The sequence below is a fragment of the Borostomias antarcticus genome (genome assembly GCF_949987555.1).
Source record: "Borostomias antarcticus genome assembly, chromosome: 14".
Taxonomy (NCBI): domain Eukaryota; kingdom Metazoa; phylum Chordata; class Actinopteri; order Stomiiformes; family Stomiidae; genus Borostomias; species Borostomias antarcticus.
In genome coordinates this window covers 5787996-5806150 of record NC_140247.1, presented here as the reverse complement: position 1 = coordinate 5806150, position 18155 = coordinate 5787996, and the positions used below count along the sequence as shown (strand labels likewise).

General features: G+C 45.8%; 1 protein-coding gene across 1 annotated transcript in view; it reads left to right on the top strand.

Annotated features, from left to right (window-relative positions):
- Positions 1–7068: 7068 nt before the first annotated feature.
- The window catches only part of anxa6 (annexin A6), a gene marked incomplete at both ends in the record, with an annotated part of 12085 nt that continues 998 nt past the window's right edge, over positions 7069–18155 (top strand). Inside the window, 23 exons of the mRNA XM_084449120.1 lie at positions 7069–7116; positions 8682–8770; positions 10109–10199; positions 10365–10478; positions 10627–10717; positions 10807–10886; positions 11032–11088; positions 11523–11616; positions 11902–11997; positions 12116–12174; positions 12464–12586; positions 13402–13460; positions 13913–13991; positions 14917–14998; positions 15124–15218; positions 15518–15631; positions 16217–16307; positions 16497–16576; positions 16657–16710; positions 16849–16942; positions 17121–17216; positions 17323–17381; positions 17855–17977. Coding sequence (XP_084305246.1) covers positions 7069–7116; positions 8682–8770; positions 10109–10199; positions 10365–10478; positions 10627–10717; positions 10807–10886; positions 11032–11088; positions 11523–11616; positions 11902–11997; positions 12116–12174; positions 12464–12586; positions 13402–13460; positions 13913–13991; positions 14917–14998; positions 15124–15218; positions 15518–15631; positions 16217–16307; positions 16497–16576; positions 16657–16710; positions 16849–16942; positions 17121–17216; positions 17323–17381; positions 17855–17977 — 1968 coding nt within the window. The remainder of the gene's footprint in view (positions 7117–8681; positions 8771–10108; positions 10200–10364; positions 10479–10626; positions 10718–10806; positions 10887–11031; positions 11089–11522; positions 11617–11901; positions 11998–12115; positions 12175–12463; positions 12587–13401; positions 13461–13912; positions 13992–14916; positions 14999–15123; positions 15219–15517; positions 15632–16216; positions 16308–16496; positions 16577–16656; positions 16711–16848; positions 16943–17120; positions 17217–17322; positions 17382–17854; positions 17978–18155) is intronic.

The following is an 18155-nucleotide window of genomic DNA, read 5'->3' as shown; positions in this document are numbered from 1 at the left end:
AGAGATTTAAAATCTAAGTTTACCCCATCAACAGGACTGTTATTATTATTATTGTTATTGTTACCATTGCTTATTATATTATTATAAGCAAGATTTAGTGTAGTGTAGTTTTGTCATCTAAACTTAATGTGTTATGTTAAATGACATCACTTATCAAGGAAACTTGAAAATGTAGCCAAATCTTAGTTATAGATAAGTTTATACAACATACAACCATTTTACATTGATGAAGTCAAATCATATTTGAGTTTAAACACTGCCATTTGAGATCACAAAATTATGATTACCATGGTATACCATATTAATTATTCCTACTTACTACGAGATCAACATCCACATATTTGACACATTTAGATAAACCCTGAACCACTGATTTATGGACTTCAGTATCAGTTAGACTCTTAATCACTCACTAGCTTCAAAAGACCCCGCCACCAAGTGATCACCTTGCTTCTTTTTTATGAACACTCAAAAAACTATTGAGTTTAGTTTACCAAAAAGAGAAAACATGAACTTGTACGCTTACCTTTTCAGAAATTATTTGCTGCTACAGAGGTGTGCTTGGGAGAGACAATTGATAGCGTTTGTTATTCCTTCAATCTCATTATTCCTTTATGCCCCCTTCTTTATCACCTTTCTGATAGGGGAGTGCTGATGCCGCTGGTTTCCCCTGACGCCCACCGTGTGGAGCAGCTACGCCCTTCTCCAGGCCTGGACTTTACACAAGCAGCACTAACTAACACCAGCCAAGCTCTGCTTTCATAATAAGAAACTAGGAGTGTGATAGAGTGGTTGTAGACTACTCACCTCACCACAGCAAGCATGCTCTTCTGTGTTGTGAGCAGGTACATTCAGAGGCATTCCTCTCCCTCCCTGCTTCGCTGACACAGCTGGGTCACCGGTCGTTACCGAGGAATGGGGAACGGACAGGGACAAACATTAAACCAGAGGAGCGTGTCCCGTGATGAGCTCCAGAGCAACGCTCTCTGAGAAAAATCTCCAAACCAGCGTGAAGTCGTGTAAGTGTGATGTCAGCTGCCACTTAGTTAACCTTTTTTTTTTTTTTTACGATTATGCTGCTTCAGATAAAAGCAGGGACAATCTTTGAATCATACACAGCACCGTGACTTTGGAGATGCCCTTCACAGCAGGATTAGAAACCAACCGAGAGAGACAGGGAAAGGTGAGCCGTGGCTATGAAAAATGCTTTTTCTGTGTTAAAATAAACACTTTTAAAGCAAAACTCTGTATGCGTATATGTGTACTGAGCACTATCCTACTGTATGATAGAGGACCTCTTACAATAATCTCCAACATTTCTGAATTAAATGCACGACAAATAGAACGTCTCAGTCTCTGGCACATAAACTATTTTTCCAAGAGCATGTGATTCGTAAACAAGTCTCGCTGTGTGTGTCTGAGCTGGGCTGGGCCATGACCTGATGTCTGGAGTATCCTGTGGGTCTGTGGATGGAGACCACTCTTCCACAGCGCCCCTCTCCTGCTCCCCTGCCTGCCCCTGGCTCCGTCTCCCTCAGTGGGTGAGAGCTGTCTGGCCGTCTGGCCTAATGGTCCTATGAGATAATGAATCTCGGAGGGACAAAGCAGCTTTCATGGCTTACCCATGGAGCGTGCCGCACACTTACTCTTTGTGAGGAAGCGGCATTCCCCCTCTGGGCTCCCATCAAAGGATCCCTAATCCCCCCAGGTATTCTCCTCAGCAGGCCTGCCTGTCTCCCCTTCATCCCTGTCTGCCTGCGTCTGACTTACCTACCTGTCTACTTCTCTGCCTGTCTGTCTGCCTGCCTGTCTGACTACTGTACTTCTCTGTCTCCCTTCCTCCCTGTCTGACTACTGTACTTCTCTGTCTCCCTTCCTCCCTGTTTGACTCCCTTCCTCCCTGTCTGACTACTGTACTTCTCTGTCTCCCTTCCTCCCTGTCTGACTACTGTACTTCTCTGTCTCCCTTCCTCCCTGTCTGACTACTGTACTTCTCTGTCTCCCTTCCTCCCTGTTTGACTCCCTTCCTCCCTGCCTGACTACTGTACTTCTCTGCATCCCTTCCTCTCTGCCTGGCTACTGTACTTCTCTGCATCCCTGCCTGACTACGGTACTTCTCTGCATCCCTGCCTGACTACTGTACTTCTCTGCATCCCTGTCTGACTACTGTACTTCTCTGTCTCCCTTCCTCCCTGTCTGACTACTGTACTTCTCTGCATCCCTTCCTCTCTGCCTGACTACGGTACTTCTCTGCATCCCTGTCTGACTACTGTACTTCTCTGCATCCCTGCCTGACTACGGTACTTCTCTGCATCCCTGTCTGACTACTGTACTTCTCTACATCCCTGCCTTCCTGCCCAGCCATCCAGCTGCCTAGCTACCGCTCTCCACCTGCGCGCTCACTTAGCCAGCCATGTACAGCGCAGCACCTTTGGCCAGTCTTATGACTCAGGGACAGAGAGGCCTGCACATCCCTACAGAAGAGATAAAGTCCACCGAGCATTAACGCCGAACCCCGGAGGTGTGCTCCAGCCTCTGCTCACGTGAGGACCAGGTTTATTGCGCCGTCAGATAATCAGGAGCTGGACCACACTGAGACAAATTAGAGTACACATGCGTGCCGTCACTTCAGTCACTGAGAAATGTAAAGACAACGTGATAGCCATGACGGAAGAAAATCTGATTATCAAAGCAGTCAACTGTTCACCTGGATATTTGGTAAACATCATTATGAAGCTTCATATTTGAGCATGTTTTAATTCCGAACTTCACTTCACTACACTATTAATAGCCCCTTTATTTATATTATGTCATCATTTGGTCCTGCATGTATAGAGTCCTTACCTTGTCTGTCGTCCCCCAGAGTGAGTCTGGACTGTGTGGAGTGTGGATGTGGTAAATATATCCTCTCTGTTTACTCAGATGAAGCTACATGATTTTTCACAGCAATATATACAAGGCTAGCCTCTGTGACCCTCCCACTCAGTGGAATTAGTCACAAAGTAGCCTTTCTCGCGAGTTATGACCATAATGTGCTCATTATTGCACCAAGGCCACAGGGTGTGATTGTGAGTGCAAATCCTGTGCTGAATGTCAAAAATGCTTTTGTACTGCACTCTGTTCCTTACGCTATGGGTTCTCACTGTATCACATGAGGACATGAATAATAATGTTTATGAAAGCCTACAGTTTGCAGCTGGAGTCACGTTTTCCTTCCAGATGTTTATATAGATGTGGGAGAACTCAAATCTGATAATTCATTTCATTTTCAAGGGGCAATATGGTTTCGAAGCAGTAGAGGGCAGTGTATGACATCTATATACTGTATATGTCCCTTCATCTTTCCCTGGCTGTCTCTACTGTGAAAATACCATCAGTGGACAGCCGCTTGTAGTTTTGAACCCCATGTAAAATGCAGGTCTCGTGCTGTGACGAAACATCTGAGGAAAACATCTTTATTGGATCATGGTGAACCTAATTAGAACTGGCTTGGAATGACATGTTGTATTGGACCTCATCAACACAGGACAGAATCAGACAACAGGCAGTCAGGGATAGGTGCAATGTGTGTGCGTGTGTGTGTGTGTCAGGGAGTCATTTTTGCTAGAGAAGCCCTCCAAAACAGAGCCCCAGTGTTTTGAGACAGGGAGGTGGCCTGATGGAGGCTGTGATTGGTAGTGAGTGAGGCACAGCCAGGCGGTAAGTTGTAAGTTGTAACTTCTCCATTTGAAGCTGGCAGACGCAGAGATACAGTCATGCTTTAGCTATGAGGGGTAGTACGGTCTGCTATGTCCTCTCTCTGTCTCCCGCCCCTCTCACTTTCTCCCCCATCTCATTCCCTCTCCATACTCACTCTTTCACCCTCCCTCCCTCCCTTCTTAGCTCCCTCGCTCCACCTCTCCCTCTCAGCTCTGGTCTTACATTCCTCACTCTCTTACTGGAACGACCGTCTGCAGGGACAGAAATAGAGCAGTCGCAATCTCTCACGCCAGTGCCAGCATGCTGCCACTGGCACTCACATATGAACTCACACAGTCATTCTTCTCTCAAAATGAAGTTCAAACAGTTAGCCTATATTACAGGAAGATATGCTCCTCCATTGATGATTGGTCATAAACTAGGACTGCATAGAATGGGTCTTCTCAAATGTCCCTCAAAATATCCCAGCCCCATTGGTCAGGGAGTCATTTGAGACCTGTCTTTTATTCAAGTGCTTAGTTAGCCTTATATGTATGATAAATAGATAGGCTACTTTATTGATAATGATGATGATGATGATGATGATGATGATGAGTAGCCTAATGGCATGATTGATCAGTCACGTGGAGTGCCTGTGAAATACCCATGTTGTACTGTAGCCTACTTTGTGGGCCAAATGTCACTAGTGAGAACTGTTATTAGCATCAGACCGAAAACAGATGACCTGGCTTTTGTCACACGTGCCAGGAGCAAGCAGATATTCGGCTGAAACACATTCGGCAAAAAGACTGCTGAAGGGACTTCACACTGGCTTCAAGTGTCTTTAAAGTCTTAATAAAGAATGGGGGGTTGTTAAGCAGCGCAAAATTAGACAGGCTTAAGGTAGGTTATACGGTAATTTACCGTAACACCTTTCCTCGTGGGATTCCTGGCTGAGTCCGACTGAGCAAAGACACGTCTAAAAGACGTCTTTTAGATGTCTTTTTCCTCTTTTTCGGACGTCCAAAGACATCCAATTAGGAGCCAGAATGAATGTCTTTTTTTAACGTTCAGATATTGAACCTGTTTTGCACGTCCACAGACGTCTTAGAGGGGTCCAAGCCAGACGTGTGAATATTGAGGGGTCCAGCAGACGAACAAACGGGGTTCAGGACCGACGGACGTTATTAAGACATGATCTGAACGTCTCCCTGGCGTTGCGTGTTTGCTGGGGGACGCATACGCCGCCGGAAAGCGCTGCAGTTCTTACGTCAGAGCCGAGGACAGGCAGCTGGACAGCTGGGGTTTCAGAGAGACTCACCGGACAGAGCTGAGGCTAGAGGACTGCGGCCGGGGACACGATTTGCTCAGACATAATTTCCTAAAAAGGTGAGATAGTTGCCTCTGTGTCGGATGTGTTTAGTGAATGATATCATACACTGCTAAAAATAGACAGATTCACTTTGAGGTTGGAAGTAACGGTAAAAAAACAAAAAAAACTTAGAAATAGCCTTCATAATTATAGGCTCGAATGATGAGAGAGTCTCAGTGTCAAATGCCACATTGGAGGACATTGAAGATGTCTGAATGAAATGATGGGGGCTGAATGAAAATGATTGATAAGGATCTGCAATGCTCCAAAAATCTAAGCTTGATTGTAAGATCATACAGTAGGTTATACTTTTATCTCTGATCCATCACACAGCCCTAAGCTAAAAAGGCTGTTTGGTTTTGGGGGACAGACAGTCATGGGGTGTGGCCCTCCAGGCTGTCTCCAGTGCTTGAATATGTCTGTAAGGTAAACTATACATACTGTAGCTATTTTAGGAAAGCAGTTTTGACATGCTATTCTCATAACTGTTTGTCAGCCATCGTCCCTGTGTGGGAGAAGAACAGAGTTTGAATCAGTCCAACTTTGTAACTTCATTTTTACCTTATTACGTACAGCACAGCTCTGTCCCTGTGTTGTCCTCTGCTACCTTTCTGAATGGATACATTATAGCAGTAGGGAGTGAGTCGCCAAAATATTCCCATGCAACGTGCCTAAATAGTTTAACCACCAGGCCTAACGCCAAGCCAGCACTTTCTGCCAATGCGTCATCTCTGGGTGAACGTTGGGTCAGATTATTCAATTCAAAAGGCCTTCTTCCTTGGCCCCCCTGCGTTTCTCTCCGGAATAATCTCTTCTCCCTCTATGGGATCGTCATGGTGGTGAAGAGCTCATACAGTATAGAACATAATGTCATGCAGTAGCTCTTGCTCAGATAATGCTCTTTAGCGCTGGCAAATGCTGCAGCCCAGCAATAAATAGTAGAATGCAGTCCACCTTTCACGCTGAATGTGCAGTAACCTGACAACCTCATTCAATAATAGCAGACAAGACGATCAGTTCATTGATCTGTAGGGTTCTCACATCTCACACAGTACACCATGAGTTCTTGAACATAATAATCTCACCCAGCAACAATGGCTGCCACATGGATACGAACAGCATCTGAAAAAGAATGTATCTGTGCAATCCTTATTCTCACCTCACCCCTCTCTCCTGTTCACTGTAGGTTTTAAGCTCTTATTTCCTGCTAATCCTTGGGACAGAAGACCAAATACAGGAATGGTGAGTGGTGGCGTCTCTCCCTGTTCCTATCCTTGTGTGTTGCAGTAGCCTGCTGTACCCTACAGGTAGGATGGTGGTGTATCACAGCTCGTTGGCTGGAGCTGTTTTGGGACATTGTTTATGCAGTAATGAGGTGTGGGATGAGATAATGCAACAATAACGGCTATTCCAGTCATTAGCAGCACCAGGCCTAGCTATAGGATCTGTTACACTGTCCATTGTAAAGGAACCATGTCAGCTCTTCCTTTATATCCAGACATCTCACTGACAGATGGACCTGAGAAGACAGTTCCCTAGACTATGGTTCATTGGGACCGGCAGACTGGGCATATGGCGCACCTGGTTCTGTTTCTCAGCAGTACTGAACTCTTGTCCTGACCATTTGGTCAGTGGTTAATAAGCTCCTGTTTCCTGTGTACTGGCAGCCGACAATCCCAGTGTTGAAACATCCCTTCATGTGGCACTGACTTCTTTTGCGAGATAAATACAACTTCGCCACAGCAGCCCCAGACTGGCGTGTTGGCAAGTGCATTGCTGATGCAAGTCGTCGTGCTGATATCTAGCTGATAACATTATTTCCAGATAACACGATTACTCCAATGTTATGGTGAATGAGGAGACAGAGGCCTGTGCTGAATGGATTGTTTTAGAGTTGCTGCTAGGGGCCTGCTGTTTTACCCTAGATCCTGTTGAATGACGAGACACAGGTGTTTGCTGAAAAGTTTGTTTAGGGTGATGGTAGTTGCTAGGGGCCTGTTGTTTTCGATCCTGTTGCTATGGAGGTGAAGCTCCCCCAGCTGTCCCGAGGAGTGATGGTCACTGTGGTAATGCTTCAGCAGCGGTGCTTCTGAGCATGTGCAGCGGCCCCTTGGCTGGAGTGATATTGGCTCAATGCCTTGATGCAGTAGGAATCTTCAAGCAACTGCAGGAAGAGAAGTTTAAGATGTAGGCCTGTGAGCAGACAGAAGATTTATACTAAAATGAAGTGTCCTTCTACACCTACTCAGACCTGTGGCCTTTGAGCCAGACAGCGCTAAAGGGAAATCTGTATGCAGATTGCATCGCTTTTAGGATAGGGCCACAGAAATGTCTGCGTTTGATCAGTTTGGTTTTAATCAGTTAAATGATGATCGTAACTTGTTCTGCAGAGCTGTTGAGCTATTCTCGATTGTCACTGCTGACTGGAGGTTAGTGGGCTGTATTGCAGACCCCTACCGATGAGAGCAGGTCTCTCTGGAAGTAACTTGACTCTCTGTTCCTCCCACACACACACACAGCATGTCTGCTGATCTGGTGGTGTGTGTGTGTGTGTGGAGCGGGGAGTGGGGGGCAGTTGTAGGTGGGGGAAAGACAGCTGTCAGCTGTCTAGCACCAGGGCAAGGCAGGCAGGGCCTCGGGGGGGGGGGGGGCTGTACCCACCCAGGCTCCTGGCACTGACCCCTGGCCTAGCCACCCACACCCCTCTGTGTCTGTAAGGAAACCTGCTCTGGACCAAGCCTGTTAGGCCTGGGCTACACGACGTTCAGATGAGAACGGGAACATGAACAAAATGAGAATGACCTTGAGGTTATACGAGCGTTTTATCAGCGTCTCCAGAAGTTATCGAGTTCACATGGACATGCTTATCACAGCACCATTCACAACACTGGACAGGCGCGTGCCGGTTGTAAACAGACCCTGACCGTTATTTATTTTCTTCCTAAATAAACTTTTCGAAAGCATTTATTTAGGGCTGTCTGTCTTCAACCAAAGGAAATCTTGGTCAGCCTGTTCTCAGGCCTACGTTTCCAAATTAGGGTGAATCTATTTGTTAGTAATTAACTAGTAGGCCTATTCATTATTCAGGATAAGCTTTATTGCTCGACTAATAGAATCTTGGTCGGACCAGAGTATTTCTATCAAGCAATTCCAGGCCAGCACGAATCCAATCCTACAATCCTACAATCACATTCTGGGCTGAGAAATGATGTTGTGTTATAATTTACCTGTACAATAGCTGAACGCGCATCATCGAGGTCACCTTTGCCAGCTCACATGAGGGCGAAATCCAGGAAAAGGAGAACGAAAACCCCCTTTGCAGCATTCTCGAAACCTCACTGGTTTTGACAACACAAACACTGTGGCCGTGTGACTGCGAAGTGTTAACGAGACCCAAAAGACCCGGAAACGGGTGGAAGCAAGCTTAACCCAGGCCTCAGTCTGATGGCCATTGAACCCACTTTCTGAACTGACTCATTCACTTCTAGAGTAATATAGTGACTTAGAGTGAACTATACTCTGAACTATACTCCTATTTAACTTTCCCAATAAAGAATTGGTTAATTAACATGATATAGTTGACTTAACCTATCCAGTGAAGTGGCTGACAGGTACATGAATTATCTTGCAGGGTTTCAGAGGCACGATAACATACGCTCCAGACTTCGATCCCAGCACTGATGCTGAGACTCTCTACAATGCCATGAAAGGCTTAGGTGAGTGACCCAAGAGTGACCACGCCTGTGACTGACCCAAGAGTGACCACGCCTGTGAGTGACCCAAGAATGACCACGCCTGTGACTGACCCAAGACTGACCACGCCTGTGACTGACCCAAGACTGACCACGCCTGTGACTGACCCAAGAATGACCACGCCTGTGACTGACCCAAGAATGACCACGCCTGTGAGTGACCCAAGACTGACCACGCCTGTGACTGACCCAAGACTGACCACGCCTGTGAGTGACCCAAGACTGACCACGCCTGTGAGTGACCCAAGACTGACCACGCCTGTGACTGACCCAAGAATGACCACGCCTGTGACTGACCCAAGACTGACCACGCCTGTGACTGACCCAAGAATGACCACGCCTGTGACTGACCCAAGACTGACCACACCTGTGCCGCCAAGAGAGTACAGCTCTAGCTCTCTAGATCTGTGCCACCAATTGCCCATTGTTCATGGAAGAGCAAAAACATTGAAGGGCAGTGAACAGGCGTGCACATTTTTTACCAGTAGACATGGTGTTTCCTGTGTTTTCATACCAGTAGACATGGTGTTTCCTGTGTTTTCATACCAGTAGACATGGTGTTTCCTGTGTTTTCATACCAGTAGACATGGTGTTTCCTGTGTTTTCATACCAGTAGACATGGTGTTTCCTGTGTTTTCATACCAGTAGACATGGTGTTTTCTGTGTTTTCATACCAGTAGACATGGTGTTTCCTGTGTTTTCATACCAGTAGACATGGTGTTTCCTGTGTTTTCATACCAGTAGACATGGTGTTTCCTGTGTTTTCATACCAGTAGACATGGTGTTTTCTGTGTTTTCATACCAGTAGACATGGTGTTTCCTGTGTTTTCATACCAGTAGACATGGTGTTTCCTGTGTTTTCATACCAGTAGACATGGTGTTTCCTGTGTTTTCATACCAGTAGACATGGTGTTTCCTGTGTTTTCATACCAGTAGACATGGTGTTTCCTGTGTTTTCATACCAGTAGACATGGTGTTTCCTGTGTTTTCATACCAGTAGACACGGTGTTTCCTGTGTTTTCATACCAGTAGACATGGTGTTTCCTGTGTTTTCATACCAGTAGACATGGTGTTTCCTGTATTTTCATACCAGTAGACATGGTGTTTCCTGTGTTTTCATACCAGTATACAGTACATGGTGTTTCCTGTTTTCATAACATTAGCCATGGTATTTCCTATTTTCATACCAGTAGACATGGTGTTTCCAGTTTTCATAACAGTAGACATGGTTTTTACTGTTTTCATACCAGTAAAGTACACATGGTGTTTCCTGTGATTCCTGTGTTCCTTTGTTCCACACAGGCAGTGATAAGGAGGCCATCTTGGACTTGGTCACCTCCAGAAGCAATGACCAGAGGCAGGAGATCATTGCGGCGTACAAGTCCAATTTCGGACAGGTATAGTATAGAAGTCTGTATTCCCATCTAAATCAGTGACATATTTCACAATGTTATGTTACATTATGTTATCAGACAAATATGTTCAACCAGTATTTTCTGCTGTGGAATACTTGTATTAAGACACATTCTAAAGGGAAACATGCTCAAATGTGATTTTTCCAGGACCTGATCGATGACCTGAAATATGAACTGACTGGTAAGTTTGAGCGCCTTATTGTCAGTTTGATGAGGCCCCCAGCTTACCACGACGCCAAGGAAATCAACGATGCCATCAAAGTAAGATAGCAAAAGCCTTACCCTGTACACTCACTTCATATACCCTCCAGGTCTGGAGGACTAGAACGTTGCAGAATATGTTTGCGTAGTGCTTGTGATAAGTGAACATGGTGGATTTGTACTCATTGTGAATCTGGTTCATTTTCAGGATGCTGGAACAGACGAGAAATGCCTGATTGAGATCCTGGCCTCCCGGAACAATCAGCAGATCCACGACATGGTCGACGCCTACAACGATGGTAGGATCCTTTGTTATCAGATGTTCTAGCATATTTCCGTCCCAGTGAAAGCTGCGTCAAACGACAACCTGCGTCTTGTGTATCGTCAGCTTACGGCACGGACATTGAGGAGGACGTGATAGGGGACACCTCAGGGCACTTTAAGAAGATGCTGGTAGTTTTGCTCCAGGTCAGTGTGGCTTCAATAAAAAGTTGCAGCACCAGAACTGTGATCGCTGGTGACAGTGGCTTGTCCATGGGAAACCAATGCCCACAGTCATTCCATTAACCTGGCTACTGTTGAAGGCTGAGGTTCTGCGTGTTCCTTCCTACAGGGGACCAGAGATGAGACAGGTGTGGTGGACGCAGACCTGGTGGAGCAGGATGCACAGGTGAGAGTCTAGACGCCTTAACCTCTTCATAATCTAGTCCTAACCTCTATAATCTAACTCTAACCTCTTCATAATCTAGTCCTAACCTCTATAATCTAACTCTAACCTCTTTATAATCTAACCCTAACCTCTTTATAATCTAACCATAACCTCTTTATAATCTAGTCCTAACCTCTATAATCTAACCCTAACCTCTATAATCTAACCCTAACCTCTATAATCTAACCCTAACCTCTTTATAATCTAACCCTAACCTCTTTATAATCTTGACGTTTTTGTGGACCCCAGGAAGGCTAGTGGTCACCCTGACCGTGACTAATGGGGATCCAAATAAACAGCAAACAATTTCAACCGCTTCGCCCACCTCTTACGCTCCCGTCCACTTCCTCCCCCTCCTCCGAGACGCGTCCCTCACTTCCTGTCTTCCTGTCCAGGACCTGTTCGCGGCTGGAGAGGAGCAGTGGGGGACAGACGAGGCCAAGTTCATCATGTTGCTGGGGAACCGCAGTGTGACCCACCTCCAGATGGGTGGGTACCCAGTCCTGGGGCACACTAACACAGGAGTGTTACATCTCTAGACCTACCTCACACTCACCCTGGACCCGGGCCCAGCAGGCCTCTCACTTCACACCCAAGCCACTGAAGCCAATTACTCAGTCACATAACTCAGTCATGTACTATGTAACAATACGTACCTACTTAGTACCTAATCTTTGAAGCCACCATGGGTTTAATATGCAAATTAGGAAGGCTAATATCAAATATAGGTCCATGTTTACGGTCATTTTCGCCCCGTTCTCTCTTTGCATGCAGTGTTTGATGAATACCAGAAGATAGCTGAGAAGTCCATCGAGGACAGCATCAAGAGTGAGCTCTCTGGGGACTTTGAGAGACTGATGCTGGCAGTTGGTAAGTGTGACCTCTCTTTGATCTGATTTAGCCCTCTGAATATAGGCCACTGTGCTGTTGTGGGCCTGGGTGTCACAAGTCTCTCATTCACCATGTCCTCTGTGTTGTGTTGCCACAGTCCAGTGTATAAGGAGCGTCCCGATGTACTTTGCCAAGCGCCTCTACAAATCAATGAAGGTAAAATCTAGTCTATTCAGTCATGCTCAGACTGAAAATAGCTCCTTAGCCTAGCCTGTGTCTTGTCAGAAATAGATAGCTATAAGCAATGGGGGCATATTTCCTGCTGGTATTCCATGACTGGAGACTTGAAAATAACTAGCATTACATTAAAGCATGGGGTTAGATTTGATCCAGTACCCTACATAGCTTACTGTGGTTTAAACATTAGCCCCCCCCCTCTCTCCATCGGTCTCTCTCTCTCTTTCTCTCTTTCTCTCTCTCTCTCTCTCTCTTTCTCTCTCTCTAGGGTCTGGGCACAGCTGACAACACCCTGATCAGGATCATGATCGGTCGCGCAGAGATCGACATGCTGGACATCCGGGAATGCTTCCGTCTGGGCTATGAGAAGTCACTATATAACATGATTCAGGTGAAGTCACTGTATAACATGATTCAGGTGAAGTCACTATATAACATGATTCAGGTGAAGTCACTGTATAACATGATTCAGGTGAAGTCACTATATAACATGATTCAGGTGAAGTCACTATATAACATGATTCAGGTGAAGTCACTATATAACATGATTCAGGTGAAGTCACTATATAACATGATTCAGGTGAAGTCACTATATAACATGATTCAGGTGAAGTCACTGTATAACATGATTCAGGTGAAGTCACTATATAACATGATTCAGGTGAAGTCACTATATAACATGATTCAGGTGAAGTCACTATATAACATGATTCAGGTGAAGTCACTATAACATGATTCAGGTGAAGTCACTGTATAACATGATTCAGGTGAAGTCACTGTATAACATGATTCAGGTGAAGTCACTGTATAACATGATTCAGGTGAAGTCACTATATAACATGATTCAGGTTAAGTCACTATATAACATGATTCAGGTGAAGTCACTATATAACATGATTCAGGTGAAGTCACTATATAACATGATTCAGGTGAAGTCACTATATAACATGATTCAGGTGAAGTCACTATATAACATGATTCAGATGAAGTCACTATAACATGATTCAGGTGAAGTCACTATATAACATGATTCAGGTGAAGTCACTATATAACATGATTCAGGTGAAGTCACTGTATAACATGATTCAGGTGAAGAACCTTAGTTGTCCCCCACCCAGCAATGCCGAATCTCAGTGTTCAAATCAAATGAATTGATCCTGCCTAGAACGGTCAACCGAAATATCATTAACCCTCCTAACCCTACAGGACGACACTTCTGGGGATTACAAGAGGACTCTGCTCAACCTATGTGGGGGAGATGATGAGTAAGTTATGGGTGCTGCTATAGCTGTGTCCTGCAGTGGGCTACAGTGACCAGAGGGGGGCGATAGAGTTCTATTATACAGTAATGCTCCATTATGGGAGAGTCAATGAAACCTGTTCCAAAGGAAGCATCACACCAAGGAATGGAAGGTTTCAGTTTGATACCAAGTTCTTAAAAACTGAGAGGAAATAGCGAAAAAAAAGAGTTGAAGTTGAAGTATACCAGTTGGCTGTCAGCAGCAGTAAAACTCTGGGGTTCTCTAACGTGGTGATGTTTTGAAAAGAGCAAGTCTGCTAAAAGCAATGGAACATGATGTCATCGCTGGGTCTGTATCTCAGGATAGATGTCTTATCTGAGGCAGTGCTCGGCCCTATCTAGATGATGTGTACTGTAGCTCAGCTGGGTGTGCCGGGTATGTGTTGAGTTGACTCACTGTTACTGACATAATTTCAGCTTAGCTGGAGAATTCTTCCCTGAAGCCGCTCAGCTAGCCTACAAGATGTGGGAAATAAGTGCCATGACCAAAATACAGGTTTGGCCCCGTCCATCAATCCATCCATCCGTCCGTCCATCCGTCAGTCTGTCCGTCCGTCCGTCCCTCCGTCCGTCCCTCCGTCAGTCCATCCATCCATCCATCCATCCATCCATCCATCCATCCATCCATCCATCCATCCATCCATCCATCCATCCATCCCTCCATCCATCCATCCATCCATCCATCCATCCCTCCATCCCTCCATCCATCCGCTCACAGTGTAGATGTGTCACAGCATGTTTTGGCATTGGCAATGGCATGCATCAAATTACCGTCCGGGCCCCTGCAACAATCTAGTCCCTCTGGTGCCCCAAACTCATGGCAGATAGCGCCTCCATGCTCAGACAGCAAAGCCTTTGTCTGCTCCGAGATAGGATCAGAATGCTGTTCATTTTACAAATTGGAGCGCTGAAATACAACCAGTTTCTGTTACAATGCCCCCTGTCCCCCAACCCTGGCCCAAGGGGCATGCGAATGTCACCAAGATCCCAACGCTCAGACCAACAAAAGGCTTCCTCTCTGTCTGATTATCAGATTGAGTTGTTTTTCACGCCACCCTTCTTCCTCTCTGCTGGTGTCATGACCTATGACCCTGTGATGGCGTTCACCCCCCTCAAAGGTCAAGGGAATATTGTCACAAAGCTTTATCTAAAGATTACAGACAGCCGATTGAAATATATAATTAGATATTTCATGACAATAGCTGACATTTTGTGCCTGCCTGTGCTGCAGACCTTTGCATGTTTATGAATGTGGCCCTCTGGGTCCAGTGTCGTTAGATCAAGGGTTGTGTGGTTCGAAAACTGCTTTGCTTTGCACAGTGCATGTGTGTGTGTGTGTGTGTGTGTGTGTGTGTTTGTGTGTCTATGGTGTATTATATTTCACTCTTGTCCTCTCTCATCTTCTCTGTGTCCTACTGTAGCTGAGAGGAACAGTTCGTCCTGTTGCAGACTTTGACCCTGCCAGCGATGCTCAAGCTCTGAGAAAGGCAATGAAAGGATTTGGTAAGCAGCCTCTCACTGGAAAATACATTTTTTGTATTTGGATGATTTCCATTTCTACTCTAATAAAGTATGATAACATTGTAATCTAACAGTTTTGATAATGTCACTTCATGTCATTCTTAAAGGCACGGATGAAGATGCCATCATTGACATCGTTGCTCAGAGAAGCAATGAGCAGAGACAAGAGATCAGGCAGGCCTTCAAATCTCTTCTGGGAAGGGTAAGATTAGCTGAGAATAAGACATACTCCTCTTCTGCTTACATTACACCAGCAGATTTGTTCGAAGTCCCTGGATGCATTTGCGATAGGAATTGTGATAAGCACATCTAATTCCTAGAGCTTTTCTTCCATGGGTACGAGATGACATCATTCCAGTGAGTGTGGGTGTGGCCAGCCCCCATTTTGTTCCAGACCACTGACCTCATCATACTGGCTACATATTCCCACAACCACCGCAGATAAGATGCCAACCTAGGCCAGCCTATGAACATGTGTTCTGTTCTCTCCATGTCCCAAAGGATCTGATGAAAGATCTGAAGTCAGAGCTGTCTAAGAACCTGGAGAGGCTGATCATCTCTCTCATGCTGACTCCAGCAGAGTTTGATGCCAAGATGATGAGGAAAGCAATCGAGGTAGGAGGTGCTGCCTGTCTCTACACGCGATAACATCAGCAAGGCTGATGAATATCTAGTGGGTTACTACACAACAGACAACCTACTGGCCAATTCCTCCAGGGGCGGACTGGTGTGTGTGTGTTGGATATGATCGTGTCTGAAACAGCCATGTAGGTGTTTTTTGCTGCAACAAATTATGCCACAGTGGCCTGGGCCAAAGTAGCATAACTATTGGTTCACTGATATGAGGTGACCAATCAAGGAAGTGACAGAGAGAGGGAGGGGTATACTGTAGAGTGTGTGTGTTTTCCCATGTGTCACAAACCGGGCCGTACGGCCGTGACAAAAGAGGGAGGCACATAGAATCAACTAGGGATAAACAAAGGGATTTACTATAAATAAATTAAATAACATAAAGTAACTTAAACTAAAGTAATCAAGGTGTGTGTAGTCAGCAGTCAGAAGTGTCACACAATAATCACATGGGAAAACAGATGCAAATATACTACTCACTGCACATAGAAATATACAATATAAATATAAGCATTGTAGCTTAACGTTTTGGAAAAACAAGTGGGATCTAAACCCCCTCTGTTCTGACAGGGTGCTGGCACAGACGAGCACGCCCTGATCGAGATCCTGGTCACCAGGACTAACGAGGAGATCCACGCTATGAACGCAGCCTATGAGAATGGTGAGCAATGCGTCTGCCTCAACAATCTGCTCGCTTCCTGTGACACCTATGGCTGCCTTTAGGGGGAGGCCCTCCTCATGTAATGGCGGTTGGGCCTATCAATATGTAACTGTGTCATTCCAGCTGGTTAAAAAAAAACACACAAAAAAAAACACAATTATTTGACCTAATTGTCATAAAACTGTACAGCTTACAAGATGACCTTGGAGGAGGCTATCCAGTCAGACACCTCAGGTCAATTCTGTCGGATTCTCGTCTCGCTGGTGCAGGTAATCTCCTCGTACATAATACACTGTTAGCCAATCAACTCGAAGACAGTATTGCGCCTTGACCAATCATCTCTCCTCAGGGAGCCCGAGAGGAGGGTCCTGCGGACATGGGCCAAGCTGATGAGGACGCCCAGGTGAGTATGTCCTGAAATGGCTCCCTCTCTTCCTTTCTGTTTGGTGTTCAGTAAATCTTACTGATTTACTGAACACGGTACACAGAGTCACAGCGATGGGTTAAGATTCTGAGGCCTTGCTGTTGTTGTACTTTTCAGGAACTTGCTGAAGCTTGCAATGCAGACTCTGATGATATGGAGATGAAGTTCATGAGTATCCTGTGTACCAGGAGCTTCCCACATCTGAGGAGAGGTACTGTAGAACTCTGTAGGAGGCGAGACAGAGAGGCGTCCGAGACTGAGGTCATATGCTCAGCCACATAGCTCTGTTTGTATCCAATAATGCTGCATTCATGTCCTCTCAGCATTCATATTAGTAGATAGTGGAATCCACAGATATATGATGTTTGACGTGTCATTCCTGTCCATAGTGTTCCAAGAGTTTGTCAGATGTTCCAACAAGGACATCGAACAGATCATCAAGAAGGAGATGTCGGGAGACGTTAAAAACGCCATGTATGCCATAGGTAAGGGTCGATTCCTCCATTGATTCATGTCTTGTCTGGGAAGCCTATGGATTTGGGTACGGAAAGCTACCCTAGAAAATGACCTGTCTCTTTTGTCCCTCCGCAGTTCGCAGTGTAAAGAACCAGCCCTCTTACTTTGCTGACCGTTTGTACAAAGCCATGAAGGTACAGTAGTAGATCTGTTTTCGTCTCATATATCTTTGCCAGTCATGCTAGCGTGGATGCTACAGTACCATAGCTGTGGATGCTACAGTACCATAGCTGTGGATACTACAGTACCATAGCTGTGGATGCTACAGTACCATAGCTGTGGATGCTACAGTTGTTGTGTAGATGTTGTTTCTGTGCACGATTGCTTTGTGTTGTACTCCTGTCCTCCTCAGGCAGAGTAGAGGTTGCTAACAGTAAGAGCTAATGGATATGTGAGTAAACCAGGCCTCCTCTCCTCTCCTCTCCTCCCCTTCACTCCCCCCCTCTCCTCTCCTCTCCTCTCCTCTCCTCTCCTCTCCTCTCCTCTCCTCTCCTCTCCTCTCCTCTCCTCTCCTCTCCTCTCCTCTCCTCTCCTCTCCTCTCCTCTCCTCTCCTCTCCTCTCCTCTCCTCTCCTCTCCTCTCCTCTCCTCTCCTCTCCCCCCTGCAGGGCTTGGGCACAGACGACAGGGCACTGATCCGTATCATGGTCTCACGCTGTGAGGTTGACCTTTTCAATATTCGCAAAGAGTTCAAAGAAATACACGACGCCTCCCTCCATGAATTCATCCAGGTAGAAACGATGGTTGTAAGTCCCAAAACTTTCTTAGCCCATTAACACATTGGTTTGTACTCTCTGTCTGCCTCTTTGTGTCCTAGTTAAAGATGTCTCTCTATCTATTTGTCTGTGTGTTGTTTTGTTCTGTGCTTGTTGCACATCCTCCTTATGGTGGGGTGGTGGGGGGCGGTGC